This window comes from Oncorhynchus nerka, linkage group LG2 (genome assembly GCF_034236695.1).
Source record: "Oncorhynchus nerka isolate Pitt River linkage group LG2, Oner_Uvic_2.0, whole genome shotgun sequence".
Lineage (NCBI taxonomy): Eukaryota > Metazoa > Chordata > Actinopteri > Salmoniformes > Salmonidae > Oncorhynchus > Oncorhynchus nerka.
The window spans coordinates 46309867-46332403 of record NC_088397.1 but is presented as its reverse complement, the minus strand read 5'-3'; the positions used below and the strand labels follow the sequence as shown (position 1 = coordinate 46332403).

Genomic DNA, 22537 nt, shown 5'->3' with positions numbered 1-22537 from the left:
CCTCAGTTACAGGCAATTTGAAATGCAGTTGGATAAAAAAATGATCTGTTTGTAGAGGAGCATGATAAAAAGTTGCCTGTCACTGCTGTCACACACCATCTTCATTCTCTTTAGGCAATCTGAACATCCATCCATCAATATACTGTTGTGCCTCTAACTCTTTCTGCAGTAACTAAGTTGTCTGGGACTTGAAGACTTGTTACTATACTACTATGACTACGGATAAGGCTGAATTAATTGTAGTAATAATGAGTGAGAAAGTTACAGAGGCATAAGTATCATATCCCCCCCAAAAATGCTAACCACCCCTGTTATTGTAATGGTGAGAGGTTAGCATGTCTTGGGGATATTTGTGCGTCTGTAACTTTCTCATGGACTATATACACCCGATATGGATGAAAATACCCTCAATTTAAAGCTGACAGTCTGCACTTTAACCTCATAGCCATTGTATCATTTCAAATCCAAAGTGCTGGAGTACAGGGGCCAAAGCACAACACTGCAAACCTATGCTTTACCTCCTGTATGCCACATCCTCATTTATATTCATTTGCTGGGTGCTTATATTAGTCCCATTTCAACACATGCACAAGTGTGTATTAATATGCATGTGAATTGGAAATATATATTTAGTATATCCCAACTTTCCCTGAGATAATATCGGAGAGTGGGACCACAGCCAGGGTCTGCCATTACCAACGGCGACCCTGGAGCAATAAAAGTTGCTCGAGGGCACATCGACAGATTTTTCACCTCGTCTGCTCGGGATTCGAACTAAAGCAACCCAACACTCTAACCGCCAGGCAAGGCTACCTGATTTTGATAATAAGATTGACATATTTGCATAAATGCTTTGGCTGAGTTAACTGATTGGGTTTGTCAGGTGTCATAGGGCCATGATGTTGATTAAAAATAAATCCTGCATGGAACATATATCCATAAATAAGTGATTATTATAAAGCATTGCAATTATGAGCTGTGAATTACCCAATGTATTTTTGTTGTTGTATTGTCCTCTACCACCACAAAAGGAACCAGTGCAAAATTTGACATTGTCCTTTTAAGAAAACCGAGAAATAGTTTGGAATGACGTCTACTGCGCACTGAGGCCGGGGACACAGACCGTGGCGGAGTGGAGCGAGCGAGAAACGGTGAGTGTAAAAAGGCTAACTTTATTTTTGCTAACAGGGCTGTCAAAAAGCCACCACATGTTTGGCCAAACAATTTGAGATAAATTAGAGAGGAATGCGTGGCACGGTGAATATGTTGCATTTAGCAACTGAGATTAGGAATTTGCACTCACTAAAAACTGCACTCCCATTTTTAAGTCAAGGCCAGGCGGAAGGGCAGGTAACGTTAGCTAGCTAAAACAGTCTACATTTTGTTGGATAGGGTAGATAACAAACTTAGAATGTATTTGAACATAACTATAACTATCCAAATATGTGCATGCTGGTTTATGTTTTGTATTGTGTGCGGAGGCTCAGGAATGCATGCAGTTAGCTAGCTACGTTAGTTCGTGAAGTCTACCAATCAGTCGCGTGCTAGTTTGCTAACTATTAGCGTGGTACTTAACAAGCTAGCTAGTGAACTGGCATTGGCATTTTTAATTAGTTTTAAATCTACTTGAATGTGCTACTACACAAGTGTAGTCGTTACTCTATTTAGCTGTAACATTATTCAGTTGAGCTAATCAAGCTCGGTTGTTAGCTAGTTGACCTGGGTCAACTGATAGTTAGCAAGAGAATTGAGCTAGCTGTCGGTTGTTAGCGGTGATGATTTAGCTAGTGGTGTTTGTATGCTCGGGGTTTGTTAGCTAGCTGGACAGGGTGCAAGAGGTAACGTTAGCTAGTTAACAGTAGTGCGCCAAATCATTAGTCTGGGACTGGATACCAGTCTCTTTAGCTAACATGCCACGCATGTCATTTGGCAACCAGGCTACCAAATCCTAGTACAGTCACAATAATATTTAGGTTGACATGGTGGATGTCTGTTCTTCTGAAGAATACCGAACAAAAATATGACCGCAGCATGCTACAATTTTAAAGATTTTACTGAGTTACGGTTCACAGAAGGAAATCAGTCAATTGAAATAGATTAGGGCCTAATGAATCTATCGATTTCACATGACTGGGAGTACAGATAAACATCTGTTGGTCACAGATACCTTAACTAGGGGGGTGGATCAGAAAACCTGTCAGTATCTGGTGTGACCACTGTTGGGGCGTGACACATCTTCACAGAGTTGATCAGGCTGTTGATTGTGGCCTGTGGAATGTTGTCCCACTCCTCTTCAAATGGCTGTGCTAAATTGCTGGATATCAAATGTTATTTGTCAGGTGCGTGGAATAAAACAGGTGTAAGACCTTACCGTGAAATGCTTACTTACCAGCCCTTAACCAACAATGCAGTTCAATAAATAGTTAAGAAAAAAAAACTAAACACAAGTAAAAAGTAACACGAGAAATTGATAACAATAACGAGGCAATATACAGGGGGTACCGAGTCAATGTGCGGGGGTATGGGTTAGTTGAGGTCATTTGTACATGTAAGTAGGGGTAAGGTGACTATGCATAGGTAATAAGCAGCGTGTAACGAGCCTTTTGGACCTGGACTTGGCACTCCGGTATTTCTTGCCATGCGGTAGCAGAGATAACAGGCTATGACTTGGGTGACTGGAGTCTTTAACTATTTTTTGGGGCCTTCCTCTACCATGCCTAGTGCAGTGGTTCTTAAACTTTTTATAGTCCCGTACCCCTTCAAACATTCAACCTGCAGCTGCTTACACCCTCTAGCACCAGGGTCAGCACACTCTCAAATGTTGTTTTTTGCCATCATTGTAAGCCTGCCACACACTATACAATACTTTTATTAAACATAAGAATGAGTGAGTTGTTGTCACAACCTGGCTCGTGGGAACTGACATAGAGCTCTTATAGGACCAGGGCACAAATAATAATAATAAATGTTGCTCTTTATTTAGTCATCTTACATATAAAACCTTATTATTCACAATTTTTGAATAACAAACTCCACAGGTTAATGAGAAGGGTGTGCTTGAAAGGATGTGCATAACTCTGCAATGTTGTATTGGAGAGAGTCTGTCTTAAATCATTTTCCACACAGTCTGTGCCTGTATTTAGTTTTCATGCTAGTGAGGGCCGAGAATCCACTCTCACGTTGGTATGATGGAAAGACCTGTGTGTTGTCCTTGTTAATGCAGACAGAGAAGAGCTCCAACTTAAACTCAATTTTGTCCCACATGTTAAATGTAGTTGCAGAGAGTCTCTGTAATCCTAGATTCAGATCATTCAGGCAAGGAAAAAACAAAACCCAAATAGGCCAGTCATGAGAAACTCGTCATCATGCCAGCAGTCAGACAAGTGAAAATTATGGTCGGTAAAGAACTTTAAGCTTGTCTCTCAATTTAAAAACGTGTCAATATTTTGTCCATAGATAACCAGCGCAATTCTGTATGTTGTAATAGCGTTACATGGTCGCTACTAGTGTACCCAAGTGGCGTCAGGAGCAACCGCTTGCACGCGCGTTACCATTCCAATATGTCTCCCTGTCATGGCTTTTGCGCCATAAATACAGATACCAACACATCTTGACCACCAAAGTCCATTTGATATCACAAAGCTGCCCAGTACTTAAAAAATATCCTGTCCTGGTTTCCAGTGGTTTGCAGAAGAGGATGTCTTCCTTAATTGACCCCCCATAAACCTAACAGACATATAACAGGAGCTGTGCCAGGCCCGCCACGTCTGTTGACTCATTCGGCTGTTAACGCATAGAATTCACTGGCTTGTATATGAAGCAATAATTGTTTCAAAACATCTCCTGCCATGTCACTGATGAGTCGTGAAACAGTGCAGGTGTAGCACTGCTGGTCATAGCAGTACTACCAGTAGAGCTGGTATGCGTATCTATGGATGCGGGCCTTACTTTTTAAAAACCATTTATCAATTTTCGAGGGAACGGAATGAGCAGCAGCTACGTTTGACTACATACGGACCTTTAGTGGAATTCCAGAGAGAGAGTAACAGTTAATGTGATTGGATGTTAATTATTTTATACCATAACCTCACCTCCACCATGAGGCACTCTGTTACAACGTTGACAATGCTAGCCTACACAACGCCATATGTGGTTTGCGGTTGTGAGGCCGGTTGGACTTGCTGCCAAATTCTCTAAAACTATGGTAGAGAAATTGAATTGAATGTTAATCTTAACAGCTGTGGCATTGTTTGACAACTGCCCATTTTAGTGGCCTTTAATTGCCCTCAGCACAAGGTGCAACTGTGTAATGCTCATGCTATTTAATCAGCATTTTGGTATGCCACACATCAGGTCAATGGATTCTCTTGGCGAAGGAGAAATGGTCACTTAAGAGGATTGTAAACAAATTTGTGCACAACATTTAAGACTCTTTTTTTTCTTTTCTTTTTGTGTGTACATATGGAACATTTCGGCATCTTTTATTTCAGCTCTTGGAACATGAGACCAACAATTTACATGTTTGTGTTTATATTTTTGTTCAGTGTAGTTAGCTACGCCACTACTCCCTTCTGTAAAACGGCTAATGTTAGGAGCGTGGCACTGGCAGGAATTAACATTATAGCACTGACTGGATGTGTGGTTAATATTAGTTGCTCATTTCAAACATTCAGTCGCTAGCTAGGCATCCATGTGTTTGACAGCTTTCAGACTAGTCCCCTCAACTAAGCCAGCCTCTCTTACATTTCACATAAATTGAACATGAACCATTAAATGCTTTTTTTTTTTTTTTTTTTTTTTTTTTACAGTACTAGGCCTGGTATGCAGTACTATATACTGGTATGCACCACTATACTGGTATGCACCATACACCAAAAGGTTTTTGCCCCTGGGAGATAAAGCATGCATCACTGTCATCCTGTGGCCTGAATCTGCAAACATTAGGATAAGATCTAGGCTTTAACTTAACTTAACCGGCTTACTTCCCTCTCCTCAGAAGTTTCCAAGTCAACATTGCAGTTTGTGTCCTGAACAGGAACAGAGAGTGAAAAGCTATTTTGATGTTTCTTTCCGTTCTGACTTCTCAGACCGTAACCCAATTTCACTTCTGTTTTTTTTCTCTATTTACATCTACACAAATTTGAATCGACTTGTTTCCAGTCCTAAACAATGTGGTTGTGAACATAATTTGAATGACTACTGTGTGAAGGGAAGTCAACGAAGAGAGATGTGGATTTTAGGGATTTTGTAGGATTAGTGTTGCTGACTAGTCGACTCAACGCTCTAGAATAGGCCTACTCCAATTGATGAGGCAAAAGAAAGGACTGAGGCCGTAACTTTCCTAATTAACGCCACACCTAATTTTTTAGCATTGGAATGAATGACCATCCACATGACTAAATTGGAACGAGAAAATGAGAAACGAATGGGCTTGTGATTATGAGTACTGCTGGTAGCCCAGGAAACCGGATGTGTGGTGTCACAGCTCACCGTTAATTTAACGCCACATGTGGTGTTCTCAAATCCGTATCAGCAGTTCTTCGTTCTTTTTCCCCCGCTTGGGCTGCCTCTGATTCAACTGTCAAGTCATGACGTTTACATCCACTAGTTGCTACAGCCTTGGTTAAATACAATGACTTACTTGCCCAAAGTTTAGAGTGGAGGTGGCCCTTAGCCTCAACATCAACCCTAAAACCTCTAGGTCTGCTATGAACCAGAAAAGTCACCACATTAGTTAGTAGCCTAGATGGAGGACATGTGTTTCTATGTTCTGATGGCAGATTTTCATTTATGGATTTCAATGGGGCTCTTCTTAATAAAAAAAGAAAATTGAAGGGCCTGTTTGGAATTATGCAAATAAACTGTAGTTCATAAAAGGATCATTTAGATTCTGTTCTTCTGACCTTATGATTTTGTGTTTTTCCCCCCTGTCATTTCCTGATATCTTAGTTGGGGGATTTCTGAGGTGAAGTTGTTTGCGTAATAACGGAAGACATGAAACATAATCTCACCAATTTGAAAAGTATTACTTTGAGTACATTAAAGCACCTTTTCGTGCACTCTTAAATCCTGAACCACAAGTGGTTGACTCAAACTGTATTCAGTGCCTGCTTTGCCAGCACAGGATGAGGGCAGCATAATGACAATTTCTATAATTAATATGCAAGTGCAAAGTGAGGCCTTGCATGATGGGTGTGTGGTTTCCACTGGCAACACTGGTCTGGAGAGATATAGGAACCTGCCTATCAAATGTGGTGCTGAGTCAGGGCCAGGCGCAGTGACTGCTCACTATCATTGTCAACGGATTAGTAAATTCTCCTCACAATACTCCAAATAGCCTGCTGAAGTCTGAAGCTTGCTAAATGTCAGAGCACTGATCTGCTACTAAGGTATGAATATTTACGAAATGTCAACTGTTGTGTCCATCCTTAATCCATATAGTGTTTAGATTTTGTCTAATTTGTGACTCGGCTAAGAGGGGAGCACACTATGGAGTCTCTCGCTCTTTCTCAGCAACTCTTCTTCCCAGTTTAAGCCTTACATGGAAACATACCTCTGTCCATAGAGAGTGAGTTATATGGTGCTGATGTCATGGTTTCAGTGTGTTTGTGGTGCGTGGCTCACTCTCCTTATTTGTTAGTTACTACGGGGGAAAATACTTAGGCTATTTGTTTTGTGGGGAGAGATATTGAGGAACGACTGGGGGGGGTTGAGGTTCAGTTAAATAATTTCCTTACATGGCCTTGTGCGTGAAAGCGTGCCATGCACGTAACGCAGTTAATGGACTGCCGTAGAGAGCACTGTGAACGTTTCTGAGTTGTAAGGGGCTCAGTCAGAGAATGCATCATTACTGGAGCAGGCTTTCTCAGGATAGTCACATCAATTCAAAAGTAGTTGTAGTTTACATCACACTTTTTAAAGTTGTTTTTCATACATCATTTGAAGTGAAAAGTGTATTACGCTACCAGTGACATTAAATCCACACCAGCATGCATCAACACTTATAATACTAATACCTAAGTCTCTGGACTTTACTGTCCTCTACCTTTGCAGTTTTCACTTGTCATGGATTACAGTTTTCACAGCTCATGACTTGTGGAACAAAAGTTCCACTGACAGGTAGACTTTCTTCTCAAAGTGCATAGACAAGTGCGAAGGGGTACTTTCCCTTGCTCCTAAAAATAAATAAATAACTCCTGTATGATGAGGATTAGTATCTTCACCATAAATTATTCATTGGTCTCATATCCCATGAGGCTGTCTTGTCTCTTGTGACTTTAGTCAGGAGCTGATGGTCTCTGTAGGAGGTGTTCCTGAGTATTTAGCCCTAGAGGGCATGTTGTCAATGGAAGGACACCACAAATCCCAAATGGACGGCATTGTGGTTGTTTCTTAATTGTCTTGCGTTAACAACAGATGGCAACAACAACAGTTTTTCAGTTGTTGGCACCAGCCGATGACATGGTAGCTTTATTATTTTATTTTCATGTTGTGATTCAACTGTTATACTGATCTATTTTACTGTTTAATAGGGCTCCAGAATGTTCTGATAAATGTAATGTCCCAAAAAAGGTTGCCGTTGTAGCCTACCACCCAATGAGGCCTATGTAATGTGCCTAATTATTTTGCGCACTACGTATCTCAAAGCCATATCAAATATCTTGGTTGTAAAATGTTTGCTATTGAGCACAAAATAGAGTTGAAAAAAAATCTAAACTATACTTACTGAAAGCTGAGAACCTCCTTTCTTCAACTGTGACAATGTGTTAGCTGTGTTTTTTTTCTCCCCCGGCAAAGGAGAGCGGCTCACTCAACAAAGCAGCAGGCCCCAGCGAAACGGGGGCGGGCAGACACTTTCATGAGGATAATGTACTTTACGGTTTGACCAAATAATGGTTTAGCCTTCTTAATTTTTATTTTATTTTTTAAAGTGACTGAGTTAGCTGACCATGTAGAATGTGCAACTCGTACCGACCCAACCAATTAAACATTTCACTCGCGCAGCCATGTCAGTCGCTAAATGCGACTAAATGGTCTGTTTTGAGCCCTTTTTTGTATACCGCAGCAGAAAGATGGGCCTACAGGTTGACCCATTGGGCAAGCCCATGTGCTGCTTGCCAATGGATTTCAGTTTCTGTATTCATAGACTGAGTCTGACATGGTGTGCTGCATGCATGTCGGCCAGATGGTTGTCCTAGGAGCAGGCGGCCAAACCCAAACTTCTCCCTTCACACCCACAGCTGGTTTGTGTTAGCTAGAGGATGGGGTCATAAACTCCTCCTGACCTGTTCCACTGGAGCTCCGCTTATGGGTGTTGCCATTGTTATGCCGCGACTTGTCCCGACCATACTACGATCTTATTGGGAGAGAACTGATATTTCTGTTTTTCTCCTGCCTGTGCAGACTGTTGGGCTGTCCCGTGAAGAGATCCTGCCATGCGTGAATACAAGCTAGTGGTGCTAGGCTCGGGAGGCGTGGGCAAATCCGCTCTGGTGAGTATTTCACTGGAGGTGGGCCATCTACATTTTTGTAATTTAGCAGATGCTCTTATCCAGAGTGACTGACAGTAAATTGCATAAATTCTCATAATTTTTCGTGCTGACAACCCTGGCGTCGCAAGCGCCATGCTCTACCAGCTGAGCCGCACGTGACCATCTCGGCTTAGTCCAGATGTCTGTCTTATGTACCAACTAGCACAAGCCAGGGTTATGCAAATCCAGGCCTCAAGATCCACAGCACCATCCTTGAATATTCCTGTGTTTTGAGTTGTTGATCTGACTTGTTTTTGTGGCCCATGTTCTCTCTTACAGACAGTCCAGTTTGTACAGGGAATCTTTGTGGAAAAATATGACCCAACAATAGAAGACTCCTACAGAAAGGTACGTGTCCCGTAAGGGAGGAATTGCCAGGGAATAAGCTGATTGCTTTCAGCTGGTCTGTGGGTCAACAACCTGTTGTGCTCTTTCTTTCTCACCCTCTTGTTTTTTTTTTCTCCACTGCAGCAAGTGGAGGTAGATGGACAACAATGCATGCTTGAAATCCTCGACACAGCCGGCACAGTAAGTTAATGTTGCTCAGCTCCACAACTCTGTTATCCAGGCTAAACCCTGAGTGTATATTTCTTTAAAGACATGCTCCGGTACTTTGGTGACTAAGAAAATATTTTTTAAACCCCCGCTTGATGCTAGATGTGTCGATGTGTAGTTCATACATGCATAATCTATGAGCAGTCAATGAGCTTTAGCCCCTCGGATTTGAGTGACAGCTAGCAAGAGGCCTGCCCAGCATTATCCAATAAGGTTGCAGGGCGGACTCCAACGGCTCAATGGGCACCGCAGAGAGAGGGAGTGAAAGCAATGACGTTGTGCAAATATCTGCACCTATGTGACGATGTACGACAATTTCAGGGAACCTTTTGGCTCATGAGTGCTACTTTCAGAACTACTGGCTAAAAAGTATTTAAAAGTACCAGAATCTCTTTAAATTATTTGCTGGGCTTCCAAGGCTAATATTGAAGTGCCTTGGGCCTCCACTGACAAGTCAATTGAGCTGTGATGTCTAGCAGCAACATAATGCATGTATTAGTCAAACTCTTTTTGGGGGGGGAGAGATCATGAAATTGATCAGGGGAATAGAGGTCTTATTAACTATGACATCAGAACTCATGATACTACTTTCCCCTGCCTGTCTTACAGGAGCAGTTCACTGCAATGAGAGATCTGTACATGAAGAACGGTCAGGGCTTTGCCCTGGTGTACTCCATCACAGCACAGTCCACGTTCAACGACCTGCAGGACCTGAGGGAACAGATCCTGAGAGTGAAGGACACCGAAGATGTGAGTAGCTACCTTGGATTATAACTAGACCACATGATCAGGGAAAACTCCTGGCCCTAGTAAAAACCAACCATTATTTGCCACAGCACTATAACATTTACCCATGATCATGAGCTAGTCTTTGCGGTGTGATGACAACTGAGCTCATGCAGCAAGAATGAGAGAAGGAAATATTATTACAACCCCTCCACATTAACCACGGTCCCATTTCTTGGCACTCCCTCCTTGTGTTTGGAGTATCGGAGTGACACTTCATAGTCCCCTGGCCTCAACAGATACTCACTCAGCAGGATGATGCCCTTTTTTGGTGATCTGTATAACCCCTTTCCTCTCAAGCTTTCTCTTTCCTGTACTCTCTCTCCCTTTCTGTGTGGGCGGGGCTAATGTCTCCTGGTGCCAATAAATCCCCTGTACTTTGTTATGACTGGCAAATTTTTTTTTAATCACTTGTCGGTTACTCGTTGTTTCCCAGCCGGCTTGTGGTTCGTGTGGTCTGGCCCGAGGTGGGTGATTTCCGGGGGATGATTTCCACCGAAAGTCCCTAGTCATCAGAAACACTGGATGGGCCGGGGAGACCGTTTATTTTTTAACATTTTTAGGCAGTTCAGATTAGAAAGCCATTGCATGATGGAGGTTAGGGATCGATTGTAGGATCACTGGCTGTCAACAGGGAAGAAGGCCCGTTCCATCCCTTTGCTCAGTGTTTTCTCTCGAAATACTCCCAAGACTCAACACTTGTGCATATCTGCCAACTACCATACTGCAGCTCTCTGTGGTAGCTATCATTCTACTGACGATTTAAGCTTTTCGCCCCGTGTTTTTTTAAATTGCCCCTTGTAGGAATGCATGACCAATGGAAATGCTTTGTGTGTGTGTCCCCAAAGAAGGGATGGATTCTTGGTTTAATTTGGGCAGGCCAGTGCTGCTCAGCCATTTCCATTCCAAGTGCTTGATGGGAATGCCACACACCATTTACTACTACAGTGTTGGAGAATGAGGAGACGGCTCATGGTCTAGCCAGGTTCGATTTAAAGACACTGTCCATACGGAACACACAGGCTACAAAACAGAACCCACACGGCAAGGCTCTGAATAGGTGCTCAGAATATTAGTCCCACTATATAATACACTTTGAGGATTTTTGGTAGGATTCCTTTCAAGCTACAATGTGTTACAATGTAACATTTCAGATTGTGCAAATGCAAGTGTTTAACTCCGTAGACAATTTTACCAGAGCAAACCTGGACACCAAAGCCCATTTCCTTGAATGGTAACGAGGAGACCCATAAGGTGGTGAATGAAGTGATGGGACTAGTATCGGCTTCCCCCTTCCATCACACGACTAGCTTACACAAGAGGTCTTGTGACTTCTGCTGTCTAAGTCCTCGTCTGTTCAGCTGGAGTAGTAGGTTAATGCCTGACTTGTGATTTCGCCATGTGTATGTCTCGGTGTGGCTCATGGACACAGGCTTAACTTCCCTCCCTGCCTTCCTCCATGTTGCTGACTGGGGATGTTCTACAGCTACTTTCTTCCCTATCTGGCGTTAGCTAGCCTGGAAATGCATACCTCCGGTTCTACTCTGACTTTAGGGCAACCGTCGTTCAACGGCCCCGTCTAAGGGTTTGTTTGGATTTGACACTTCACGGAGCTACCGCCATGGAGCTAGGCCAAACTGCTTCCTGTCGTCTGCCCTTCCAGCCCTGTGAGAGAGGGCACTTGCCCCGAATAGGGTGAAGTTGCCCCCAGACACTGTTCTGAGGTCAGTTTTACGTTCCCTCATCTGCCCCCCCCTAATGGTTAAAGTTAGGCTCTGCGGAGGAGAAGATCCCAGATCTGTGTTTTTGGGCAACTTTTACACAGAACTGCTGTTTATAGACTTTTCAGTAAGGCATCAAAGTGGGGAGAGATTAGGGAACTCAACCCAGCATCCTTTATTCTCTCTCTGATCTCACGTACTGCTCCCCGGACACACACGCAGTCTGCCATGGTTTCATTCCATGGAGCAGCTGGAGCATGGAATGCAATGCAAACAGAGGGAAGCAGGCAGGAAGCCGATTTGTATCCTGCGTGGGCGGGGCTGCCATTGTTTCTACTAACTCCCTAAACAGCCAGAACACACTGTCAGGATGGGTGTGACAGACCCACACACATACACCTTGTATTGATTAGGGATGGGAATTGCCAGGTAGCTCACAATACGATATTATTACCATACTTATAGTTGAAGTCGGAAGTTTACATACACCTTAGCCAAATACATTTAAACTCAGTTTTTCACAATTCCTGACATTTAATCCTAGTAAAAATTCCCTGTCTTAGGTCAGTTAGGATCAACACTTTAGTTTAATAATGTAAAATGTCAGAATAATAGTAAATTATTTCAGCTTTTATTTCTTTCATTACATTCCAAGTGGGTCAGAAGTTTACATACACTCAATTAGTATTTAGTAGCATTGCCTTTAATTTGTTTAACTTTGGTCAAACGTTTCAGGTACCCTTCCACAAGCTTCCCACAATAAGTTGGGTCAATTTTGGCCCATTCCTCCTGACAGAGCTGGTGTAACTGAGTCAGGTTTGAAGGCCTCCTTGCTCGCACACGCTTTTTCAGTTCTGCCCACACATGTTCTATAGGATTGAGGTTAGGGCTTTGTGATGGCCACTCCAATACCTTGACTTTGTTGTCCTTAAGCCATTTTGCCACAACTTTGGAAGTATGCTTGGGGTCATTGTCCATTTGGAAAACCCATTTGCAACCAAGCTTTAACTTCCTGACTGATGTCTTGAGATGTTGCTTCAATATATCCACATTTTCCATCCTCATGATGGCATCTATTTTGTGAAGTGCAGCAGTCCCTCCTGCAGCAAATCACCCCCACAACATGATGCTGCAACACCCGTGATTCACCATTGGGATGGTGTTCTTCGGCTTGCAAGCCTCCCCCTTTTTCCTCCAAACATAACGATGGTCATTATGGCCAAACAGTTCTATTTTTATTTCATCAGACCAGAGGACATTTCTCCAAAAAGTATGATCTTTGTCCCCATGTGCAGTTGCAAACCGTAGTCTGGCTCTTTTTTTATGGCGTTTTTGGAGCAGTGGCTTCCTTGCTGAGCGGCCTTTCAGGTTATGTCGATATAGGACTTGTTTTACTGTGAATATAGATACTTTTGTACCTGTTTCCTCCAGCACCTTCACAAGGTCCTTTGCAGGTGCTTTGGATTGATTTGCACATTTCGCACCAGGGTACGTTCATCTCTAGGAGACAGAAGGCGTCTCCTTCTTGAGGGGTATGACGGCTGCATGGTCCCATGGTGTTTATACTTGCGTACTATTGTTTGTACAGATGAACGTGGTACCTTCAGGCATTTGGAAATTGCTCCCAAGGATGAACCAGACTTGTGGAGGTCTTCAAAAAAATGTTTCTGAGGTCTTTGCTGATGTCTTTAGATTTTACCATGATGTCGAGCAAAGAGGTACTGAGTTTGAAGGTAGGCCTTGAAATACATCCACGGGTACACCTCCAATTGACCCAAATGATGTCAATTAGCCTATCAGAAGCTTCTAAAGCCATGACATAATTTTCTGGAATTGTCCAAGCTGTTTAAAGGCATAGTCAACTTAGTGTATGTAAACTTCTGACCCACCGGAATTGTGATACAGTGAATTATAAGTGAAATAATCTGTCTGTAAACAATTGTTGAGAAAATGACTTGTGTCATGCACAAAGTAGATGTCCTAACCGACTTGCCAAAACTATAGTTTGTTAACAAGAAATTTGTGGAGTGGTTGAAAAACTAGTTTTAATGACTCCAACGTGTGTGTAAACCTCTGACTTCTATATGTATTGCGATTTGATGTTCCAAACATATTGTTCACTATATGTCCGTCAGAGAGACAAGATGGAGCATGAGAACATTTGTTTTGTTCCGTCATGGAAATAGTGTTTGGCTCACTATTTTAATCAAGCAAAAGGATGAGAAATACTGGAGTTTTGGTGCTGACTAGCGCCCCCACTTTAATTTTTTTATTTAACTAGGCAAGTCAGTTAAGAACAAATTCTTATTTACAATGATGGCCTAGGAACAGTGGGTTAACTGCCTTGTCCAGGGGCAGAACAGCACATCCGTGTCCGGTTCAAATCGATACTTGGAGTCAAAGTATCGATTTTATAATATTGAATTGTGTAAACTAGATTTTTCAACCATTTTTTTTTTTTTTTTTGGTCCCGGTGAAATGCTTTAACATTTTTGATGTTATCCCTCATCCATGTTCTCTTCTCTCCCAGGTGCCGATGATCCTGGTGGGGAATAAGTGTGACCTGGAGGATGAGCGGGTGGTGGGCAAGGAGCAGGGTCAGAACCTGGCCAGACAGTGGAACCACTGTGCCTTTTTAGAGTCCTCCGCAAAGTCAAAGATCAACGTCCTCGACGTGAGTACTGACAATCAAACTGCTGACTAGTGATATGAATTATGACACTTAACCATATAAATCCAAACGGTTAACTATGCCTTTTTTTTAATGTGTCAAAGCACTTAGCAATGGTTTTGTGTTTGCAGATCTTCTATGACTTGGTCAGACAGATAAATAGGAAAACGCCTGTGGAAAAGAAGAAAGCGAAAAAGAAATCAAACTGTGTCTTGCTCTAAAGGTCCCCTCCCCTCCACCCCGCCCTGCAGCAGCTCTGAGCCAGGTGAGTAGGTGACTAACGACACGGGTAGACTCTAATTACCTGACTGGTACACCTTAACCCTTATTACTGGACCTACGAGGAGCACAACATTCTTCTCAACTCACAATATGCCCCTGCAATTTGGGATTTGTTTAGTTTATAGTTATTAATACATGCTTTATTGTTTTTTGTTATTGGCCACGACTACTATTCTGTCAGTTGATTTTTCTCGTCATTTGATGGAATCGATAGGGCCTGAGAGCATTCATGGAACGTTGACTGCTCACTGTCATTAACTTAGGGTAGACTGCTCCCTGGACAGTAGACTGTGCCATCTGCTGGTAGTGGGGATGTGCATATTTCCCTTTTTAAGGCGACACAATACAGGAATGATTCCTTTTTAAGTTTGAAACTGTTCTGTGTGATTTGTTTTGATTAGGCAACGAATCGACGCATTATGATTTAATGGACTAACATTTGTTGCATAAACACTACTTTCCATTTTAAGTTCAAATCTTTTGCTGATGGCGCTCATGAGCTGGGCCTCTCTGAGCCAAATGTAGGCACCTGAGCTGAGCCATAAGGGATGCATCTACCACCCCACCACCACTATCGGGGGGGAGGGGCAGGCAGGCAATGTAGAAAGTTTTATCTGTCACTTTGGTTCTGAAATCAGCCACTAATTAACCTGTCATTTACAATATATATTACTACGTGGACAAAAGTATAGACACCCCTTCAAATGAGTTGATTCTGCTATTTCAACTACACCTGTGTATAAAATCGAGCACACAGCCATGCGATCTCCATAGACAAACATTGGCAGTAGAATAGCTCAACTGAGAAATTGGTAGGCTACACAAGCTCACAGAACGGGACCGTCATGTGCTGAAGAACGTAAAAATCGTCAGATGCTACCTGCCCAGCTGCGTAGTGCCCGCTGTAAAGTTTGGTGGATGAGGAATAAGGGTTTGGGGCTGTTTCATGGTTTGGGCTAGGCCCCTTGGTTCCATTAGTTCAATTCTTGATGCCGTGCTTCCGACTTAGTAGCAACAGTTTGGGGTTAGGCCCTTTCCTATTTCAGCATGACAATGCCCCCGTGCACAAAGCGAGATCCATAGAGAAATGGTTTGTCGAGATCAATGTGGGAGAACATGACTGGCCTGCACAGAGCCCTGACCTCGACCCCCATCAAACACCTTTGGGATGAATTGGAACGCTGACTGCGAGCCAGTCCTAATTGCCCAACATTAGTGCCTGACCTCACTAATGCTTTTGTGGATGAATGGAAGCAAGTCCCCGCAGCAATGTTCCAACATCTAGTGGAAAGGCTTCCCAGAAGAGTGGAGGCTGTTACAGCAGCAAAGGGGGGGACTAAATCCATATTAATGCCCATGATTTTGGAATGAGATTTAGATGTCCACATACCTTTGATCATGTAGTGTATATATGAGCGTAGCTTTGGTTTTCCCCCTCATCTCAAAATCGAATGGGTTTGGACTATTTACGGAGTGAGTTTATTTTCTGTCATATAAAAATGACCACAAACACTGACTGTTTAAAACAAAACTACCAAAACTATTTCTGATGAACCTGAACAAAAATCTATTGTAACGGGGCGTTCAGCAGGTATAGCAAGATGCGTTGTCCCAGATTTCTTACTTTAATTCTGGTAAAACAGTTTTAACAGTGCATGATAACAATAACCTGAGTGACAACCTAAATTCGCTCAAGCCATTTTCGCATTTGAATGCTGAACGGTCCCGTGCAGATGTGCAAGATCAGGAACAGGCTGCCTACCTTGTGTTGATCAGTGCATGAAGCTGGTCACGGTGCACAGTTTTTCCAGGCTACTGATATTGCCTGGGATTGTTCGGCATGTAGATCAATGATTATGAACAGTTTGACAATAAAGGAGTGGATGCATCTGGTATTTTCGGAAGGTATAAAGAATATAATATGAGAAATATTAGTGAACTGGTGAAATTTCTGACCCATGCATACATTTGGATCGGTTTGAGGTCTGCGGACCGAAGCACTCACTACTTACGCATTTGAATCGGGGACCCATGCATATCAGTGAATCGTTACATCCCTAGCTGATAGTCTGGTGTAACTGTCCACATACACATGACTCTCATTCTTCACCAGGTTTATAGGGTAGTTAATCTGTTGCTCAATAGAGTCCTACAGTGAGGGGCCTAAGTCCAGCAGCCCCCAGGCAGTCTGTCTCCGGTCGGCTACGCCACCAAGAGCACTGGGCTGTCACTAACGGGATTACAGACCCACCGTTTTAGACTAGTGGAGCAGCCAGACTAGGATGGACGGGGGAACGGCAGGGGTGGGGTCAGGCGGAGGTGTCATAACCTAGGGGTCAAACAGGGAAATGGTTCCAATTGTTTTTCCACCATTCATTTTTCCCATAGTGGATTTTAGAAACACTTCAAGTTAGGGCTATGTTTTGTGTAGGCTGTGTTTTGTGTAGGCTAACACTGGCGTGACGTTTTGATAACCATGTAAATCTCTCTAGGACAAGGTGACTTTATTATCAACATATTCGGCACTATTTACTCTCAGATTAGAAAATTCTATTAACATAAAAGTAGGCATCATGCAAGACTACAAATCCCTGCATCTTCTCCGTCATCTGTAGCTGACACCTTTGCTCACAGTTATTGTCAATTTAAAACTTGCACAAGATGGCCCACAATTGTCAATTTTAAAGTTTTGACAAGTTAATAATTACTACATTTAGCTAACATTTTAGATATTTATTCCAGAGATTCTTACCTTTGCCTCTACTCGGCAGTCTCGTCCAGATCGTGGCATTTGTAGTTGTTTATGATAGCTGCATTAGCAGATAATTAGCATTTCATTTTTGGTGGGTGAATACAGGGGAATATATTTATAAGTTACATTGTCCTAGAGGAATTTACACTGCTGTCAAAACATCGGGCCAGGGTAAGCCTACACGGAACACCGCCCTTATTTTAACGCTTTCTAAAATCCCCTATGGGAAAAATTAATGGTGGGGAAATGATTGGAATCCCCTGTTTTGACCTCTACATGTATTGGGTATTATGACTCCTACTGTGGTGCTCTATATGGCGAGGTCTTCTCCTGACTCCACATAGCCCTTCTGCCACTTTTCCTATACCTGTCGTCCCTTCAATTCTGAATGGTTAGGGCAGTTGTCCCCATGCCCTCTACTCACTGTATTACATGGCCAAGCTTCTTTCCCAAGCTTGCCTTGCCTACACAGGAATTAAATCATCAACATGTATCGATCACATCTTTACAAATGCTGCAGAAATGTGCTTAAAAGCAGTATCCAAATCCATAGGATGTGTAGTGATCATAATATATTAGCCATATCTTGGAAAACCAAAGTTCCAAAGGCTGGGCCTAATATAGTGTGTAGGAGGTCATACAAGAAGTTTTGTAGTGATTCATATGTCGATGATGTAAAGAATATTTGCTGGTCTGTAGTGTGTAATGTGGAGCAACCAGATGCTGAACTTGATGCGTTTATGAAACGACTTAGTCCAGTTACTAACTGCTTGGCGTAACCCTGGATTGTAAAACTGTCATGGTCAAAACATATTGATGCAGTAGTAGCTAAGATGGGGAGAGGTCTGTCCATAATAAAGCGATGCTCTGCCTTAACACTGTCAACAAGGCAGGTCCTACAGGCCCTGGTTTTGTTGCACCTTGACTACTGTTCAGTTGTGTGGTCAGGTGCCACAACAGGGCAGCACGGCTGGGCCTTGGATGTACACAGAGGGCTAATATTAATAATATGCATGTCAATCTCTCCTGGCTCAAAGTGGAGGAGAGTGACTTCATCACTCCTTTTTATTTATGAGCAATATTGACATTTTGAATGTATGACATAAGGGTCTCATCAGTCCCCAAGTCCAGAACAAACTATGGGAGGCACACTACTACATAGAGCCATGATTACATGGAACTCTATTCCACATCAAGTAACTGATGCAAATTAGATTTGAGGGGGAAAAACAGATAATAAACACCTTATGGAACAGCGGTGGACTGTGAAGTAACACACGTTTGCATACACACACACAATAACATACCCATTATACATGCACTTTGATTTACTACTGTAGATTTTTGGTGGAGTAGGGGCCTGAGGGCACACAGTGTGTTGTGAATATATTGTAATGTTTTTAACATTGTATAAACTGCCTTAATTCTGCTGGACCCCAGGAAGAGTAGCTGCAGCAAATGGGGATCCATAATAAATACAAATATACACACTGATGGAGAGCAGAAAAATGCACTCCAACTGGCCAACAGAGGGCAGCACTTGCTCATTGATATATTATAGGACAATCCTTTGAACGAAATCCCGTTTTATACCTTCTGTTAATCTTTGCTCCCCTCTCTCCACCTATAGAATGCTGTAATGAAGAACTGTTGCCCAGATTGGACCGTGCCAGCATTCCCCCGCCCCCTCCCCATCAGCCATAAACGGTGAGGACACAAACAGCTGACCGCTGATTCGCTAGTATCAAAGCAGGACACAATGAGAGAGACGACTTGTTTCTATCTCACTCAGACTCCTCTCTGATCCGACATCGGTGAACCCTGAAGGACAATCTTCATTCCCCACATCCTGAACCACCATGAACTCTGAAAGTCTCTGAAATGGGACCGTGTCCATGGTCCGGTCGACCGAAAGCCCCACTCCTCCTTTTGAGGGTGTAAAAGCGATTACCTACTAAGAAAGATAAAAACTTCACTTCAGTATTTTACATCTTTGCAATATAGTGTATTTGGAGACATGGAAGTTGACTTCAGTTGTATGATTTATAAATATCTTCAGACAGCATGACCACATCTCTTATTAAGTGTAAAATGTTTTCAAGTGTGAAATCAAATGGAAGTAAGAACTTTTTTTTTTATAGCCATACACCTATTTCTCCATGCCAGTCATGTCAATGGTGGTAGATCAAGGTCCGTATATGTATTTTGGTTTCCCCTACATCCATGGACTTTCTCTTCTGCAAATATCTCTGATGTGACTTAATTTTACTCAGTCACTGGGATATCATAGTTCCCATAATATATTCAAATGCCATTTTTTTTTTGCATAATAATGCTTCAGAAAAATGGGTATTTTATAGAAGAAATCTGCGGGGAAATAAGGATTGATTTCTGTCTCTTGAAGCTGAAATATATACTAAACCAACTCTAATAATGCTTCTTGTGTTTTTCTGTCAAATGATGTTCCAGCTTTTATGGATTAAATTTTAGTACATTTTCAGTATTTTGGTCATTGTATTTTGTGGATTTAACTCGTCTGACTTCATAATCGTACAGTATCATGTACAACCACAACCCTATGATAATCCGAGCTAAAATTGGATGGGTACCCAGTGGAATGTCGTAGGAAGTAGGAGGAAACCGTTGCATGGTGGCAATTTAATACAAAGCTATACACTACTGTTCAAAAGTTTGGGGTTACTTAGAAATGTCCTTGTTTTTGAAAGAATCACATTTTTGGTCCATTAAATTACGTAAAATTGATCAGAAATACAGTGTAGACATTGTTAGTGTTGTAAAGGACTATTGTAGCTGCATTTTTTTTTTGTAATATCTGCGTAGGCATACAGAGGCCAATTATCAGCAACCATCACTCCTGTGTTCCAATGGCAAGTTGTGTTAGCTAATCCAAGTTTAGCATTTTAAAAGGCTAAATGATCATTAGAAAACCCTTTTGCAGTTATGTTGGCACAGCTGAAAACTGTTGTTCTGATTAAAGAAGCAATGAAACTGGTCTTCAGACTAGATGAGTATCTGGAGAGTCAGCATTTGTGGGTTCAAATAGGCTCAAAATGGCCAGAAACAAAGACCTTTCTTCTGAAACGCGTCAGTCTATTGTTCTGAGAAATGAAGGCTATTCCATGTGAGAAATTGCCAAGAAACTGAAGATCTCGTACAGCGCTGTGTACTACTCCCTCCACAGAACAGCACAAACTTGTCTCTAACCAGAATAGAAAGAGTGAGAGGCTCTGGTGCACAACTGAGCACTTCAAATTAGCCGAATTTGACTTTCAACGTGGCACAGTCATCGAATGCATACTTTCCAACAAGTCAGTTTGTCAAATTCCTGCCCTGCTAGAGCTGCACCGGTGAACTGTAAGTGCTATTATTGTGAAGTTAGAAATGTCTAGGAGCAGCAACAGCTCATCCATGATGTGGTAGGCCACAAGCTCACAGAACGGGACCGCTGAAGTGCATAGCGCGTACAAGTTGTCTGTCCTCCGGTTGCAGCACTCCCCACCGAGTTCCAAACTGCCCATGGAAGCAACGTCAGCACAATAACTGTTCATCAGGTGCTTCATGAAATAGGCTTCTGTGCGGCTGCTCGGTCATGGAAATCCAAGATCACCATGCGCAATACCAAACGTTGGCTGGAGTGGTGTAAACCTCGCCGCCATTGGACTCTGGAGCAGGGAAAACGTGTTCTCTCGAGTGATGAATCACGATTCACCATCTGTCAGTCCGATGGACGAATCTGGGTTTGACGGATTCCAGTAGAATGCTACCTCTCCCAATGCATAGTGTAATGTTTGGTGGAGAAGGGGTAATGGTCTGGGGCTGTTTTTCATGGTTCGGGCTAGGCCCCTAAGTTCCAGTGAAGGGAAATCTTGCATACAATGACATTCTGCACAAATCTGTGTTTACAAGTTTGTAACAGCAGTTTGGGGAAAGCCCTTTCCTGTTTCAGCATGACAATGCCCCTGTGCACAAAGTGAGGTCCATACCGAAATGGTTTGTCGAGATCGGTGTGGAAGAATTTGTCTGACCTGAATGGAGCCCTGATGTCAACCCCATCAGACACCTTTGGGATTAATTGGAACGCATGCTGCGAGCCAGGCTTTATCGCCAAACGTCAGTGCCCGACCTTACTAATGCTCTTGTGGCTGAATGGAAGCTTGGAAGTAGAAGTCCCTGCCGCAATGTTCCAACAGCTAGTGGAAAGGCTATCCAGAGGGGTAGAGGCTGTTATAGCAAAGGCGTGACCAACTTCCAAAAAATGTATACCTTAGATTTTTGAATGAGATGTTCATCGACTAGGTGTTAACATACTTCTGTTCATGTACTGTAGCTTAATGTCACTTTAATTGCTCTCCTGACTGCTTGTTCAACCCTGTGCCTTAAACAAACTGTAAATGGCTTTGTCACTTACCATGGTTGACCACCAGGGGGTACTCTGAGCTTAAAGGCTGTGCCTAATAGGCCGATCTATATACAGTGTCTCTGGTAAAAGGTTTATAGCCGTCTGACCATCCCCCTCACACCCATTTACCAAGAGGGTCTGGATTAGTAGACTGAAGGAGAATATTTGTGTGTAATTTATTCATAAAACAAACAGATTGTGAGCGTACATGTACAGTGCATTCTGGAAGCATTCGCACCCCTTTTTACCACATTTTGTTACGTTACAGCATTCTAAAATGGATTAAATAAATAAATCCTCATCTACACACAACCCCATAATGGCAAAGTGAAAACCAGTTTTCTTTTTTAAATGGGTGCAAATTTATTACAGAACAGAAATACCTTTAGGACATAAGTATTCAGACCCTTTGAGACTCAATTTACCTCTGGTGCATCCTGTTTGCATTGATCATCCTTGAAATTTCTACAACTTGATTGGAGTCCACCTGTGTTAAATTCTATTGAATGGACATGATTTGGAAAGGCAAACATCTGTCCATGTAAGGTCCCACTGTTGACCGTGCATGTCAGAGCAAAAATTAAGCTATGAGTTCGAAGGAATTGTCCGTAGAGCTCAGACAGGATTGTGTGGATGCACAGATCTGGGGAAGGGTACCAAAACATTTATGCTGCATTGAAGGTCCCCCAAGAACACAGTGGCCTACATTCTTAAATGGAAGAAGTTTGGAACCACCAAGACTCTTCCTAGAGCTGGCCGCCCAGCCAAACAGCAATCGGGGGTAGAATGGTGTTGGTCAGGGAGGTGACCAAGAACCCG

General features: G+C 42.6%; 1 protein-coding gene across 2 annotated transcripts; it reads left to right on the top strand.

Moving 5' to 3' along the window:
* Positions 1 to 1043: 1043 nt before the first annotated feature.
* Positions 1044 to 19798, top strand: LOC115136059 (ras-related protein Rap-1A-like). 2 transcript variants are annotated; one of them, XM_065026795.1, is made up of 8 exons: positions 1044 to 1151; positions 8404 to 8492; positions 8811 to 8879; positions 9003 to 9059; positions 9696 to 9836; positions 14124 to 14267; positions 14396 to 14529; positions 18929 to 19798. In XM_065026795.1, the coding sequence occupies exons 2-7, from the start codon at positions 8436 to 8438 to the stop codon at positions 14483 to 14485; spliced, it is 558 nt and encodes a 185-aa protein (XP_064882867.1). In that variant the 5' UTR covers positions 1044 to 1151; positions 8404 to 8435; the 3' UTR covers positions 14486 to 14529; positions 18929 to 19798. The 2 variants fall into 2 exon arrangements, with proteins under 2 accessions (XP_064882867.1, XP_064882868.1); XM_065026796.1 differs by lacking the exon at positions 1044 to 1151 and adding an exon at positions 6284 to 6389.
* The last annotated feature ends 2739 nt before the right edge of the window (positions 19799 to 22537 follow it).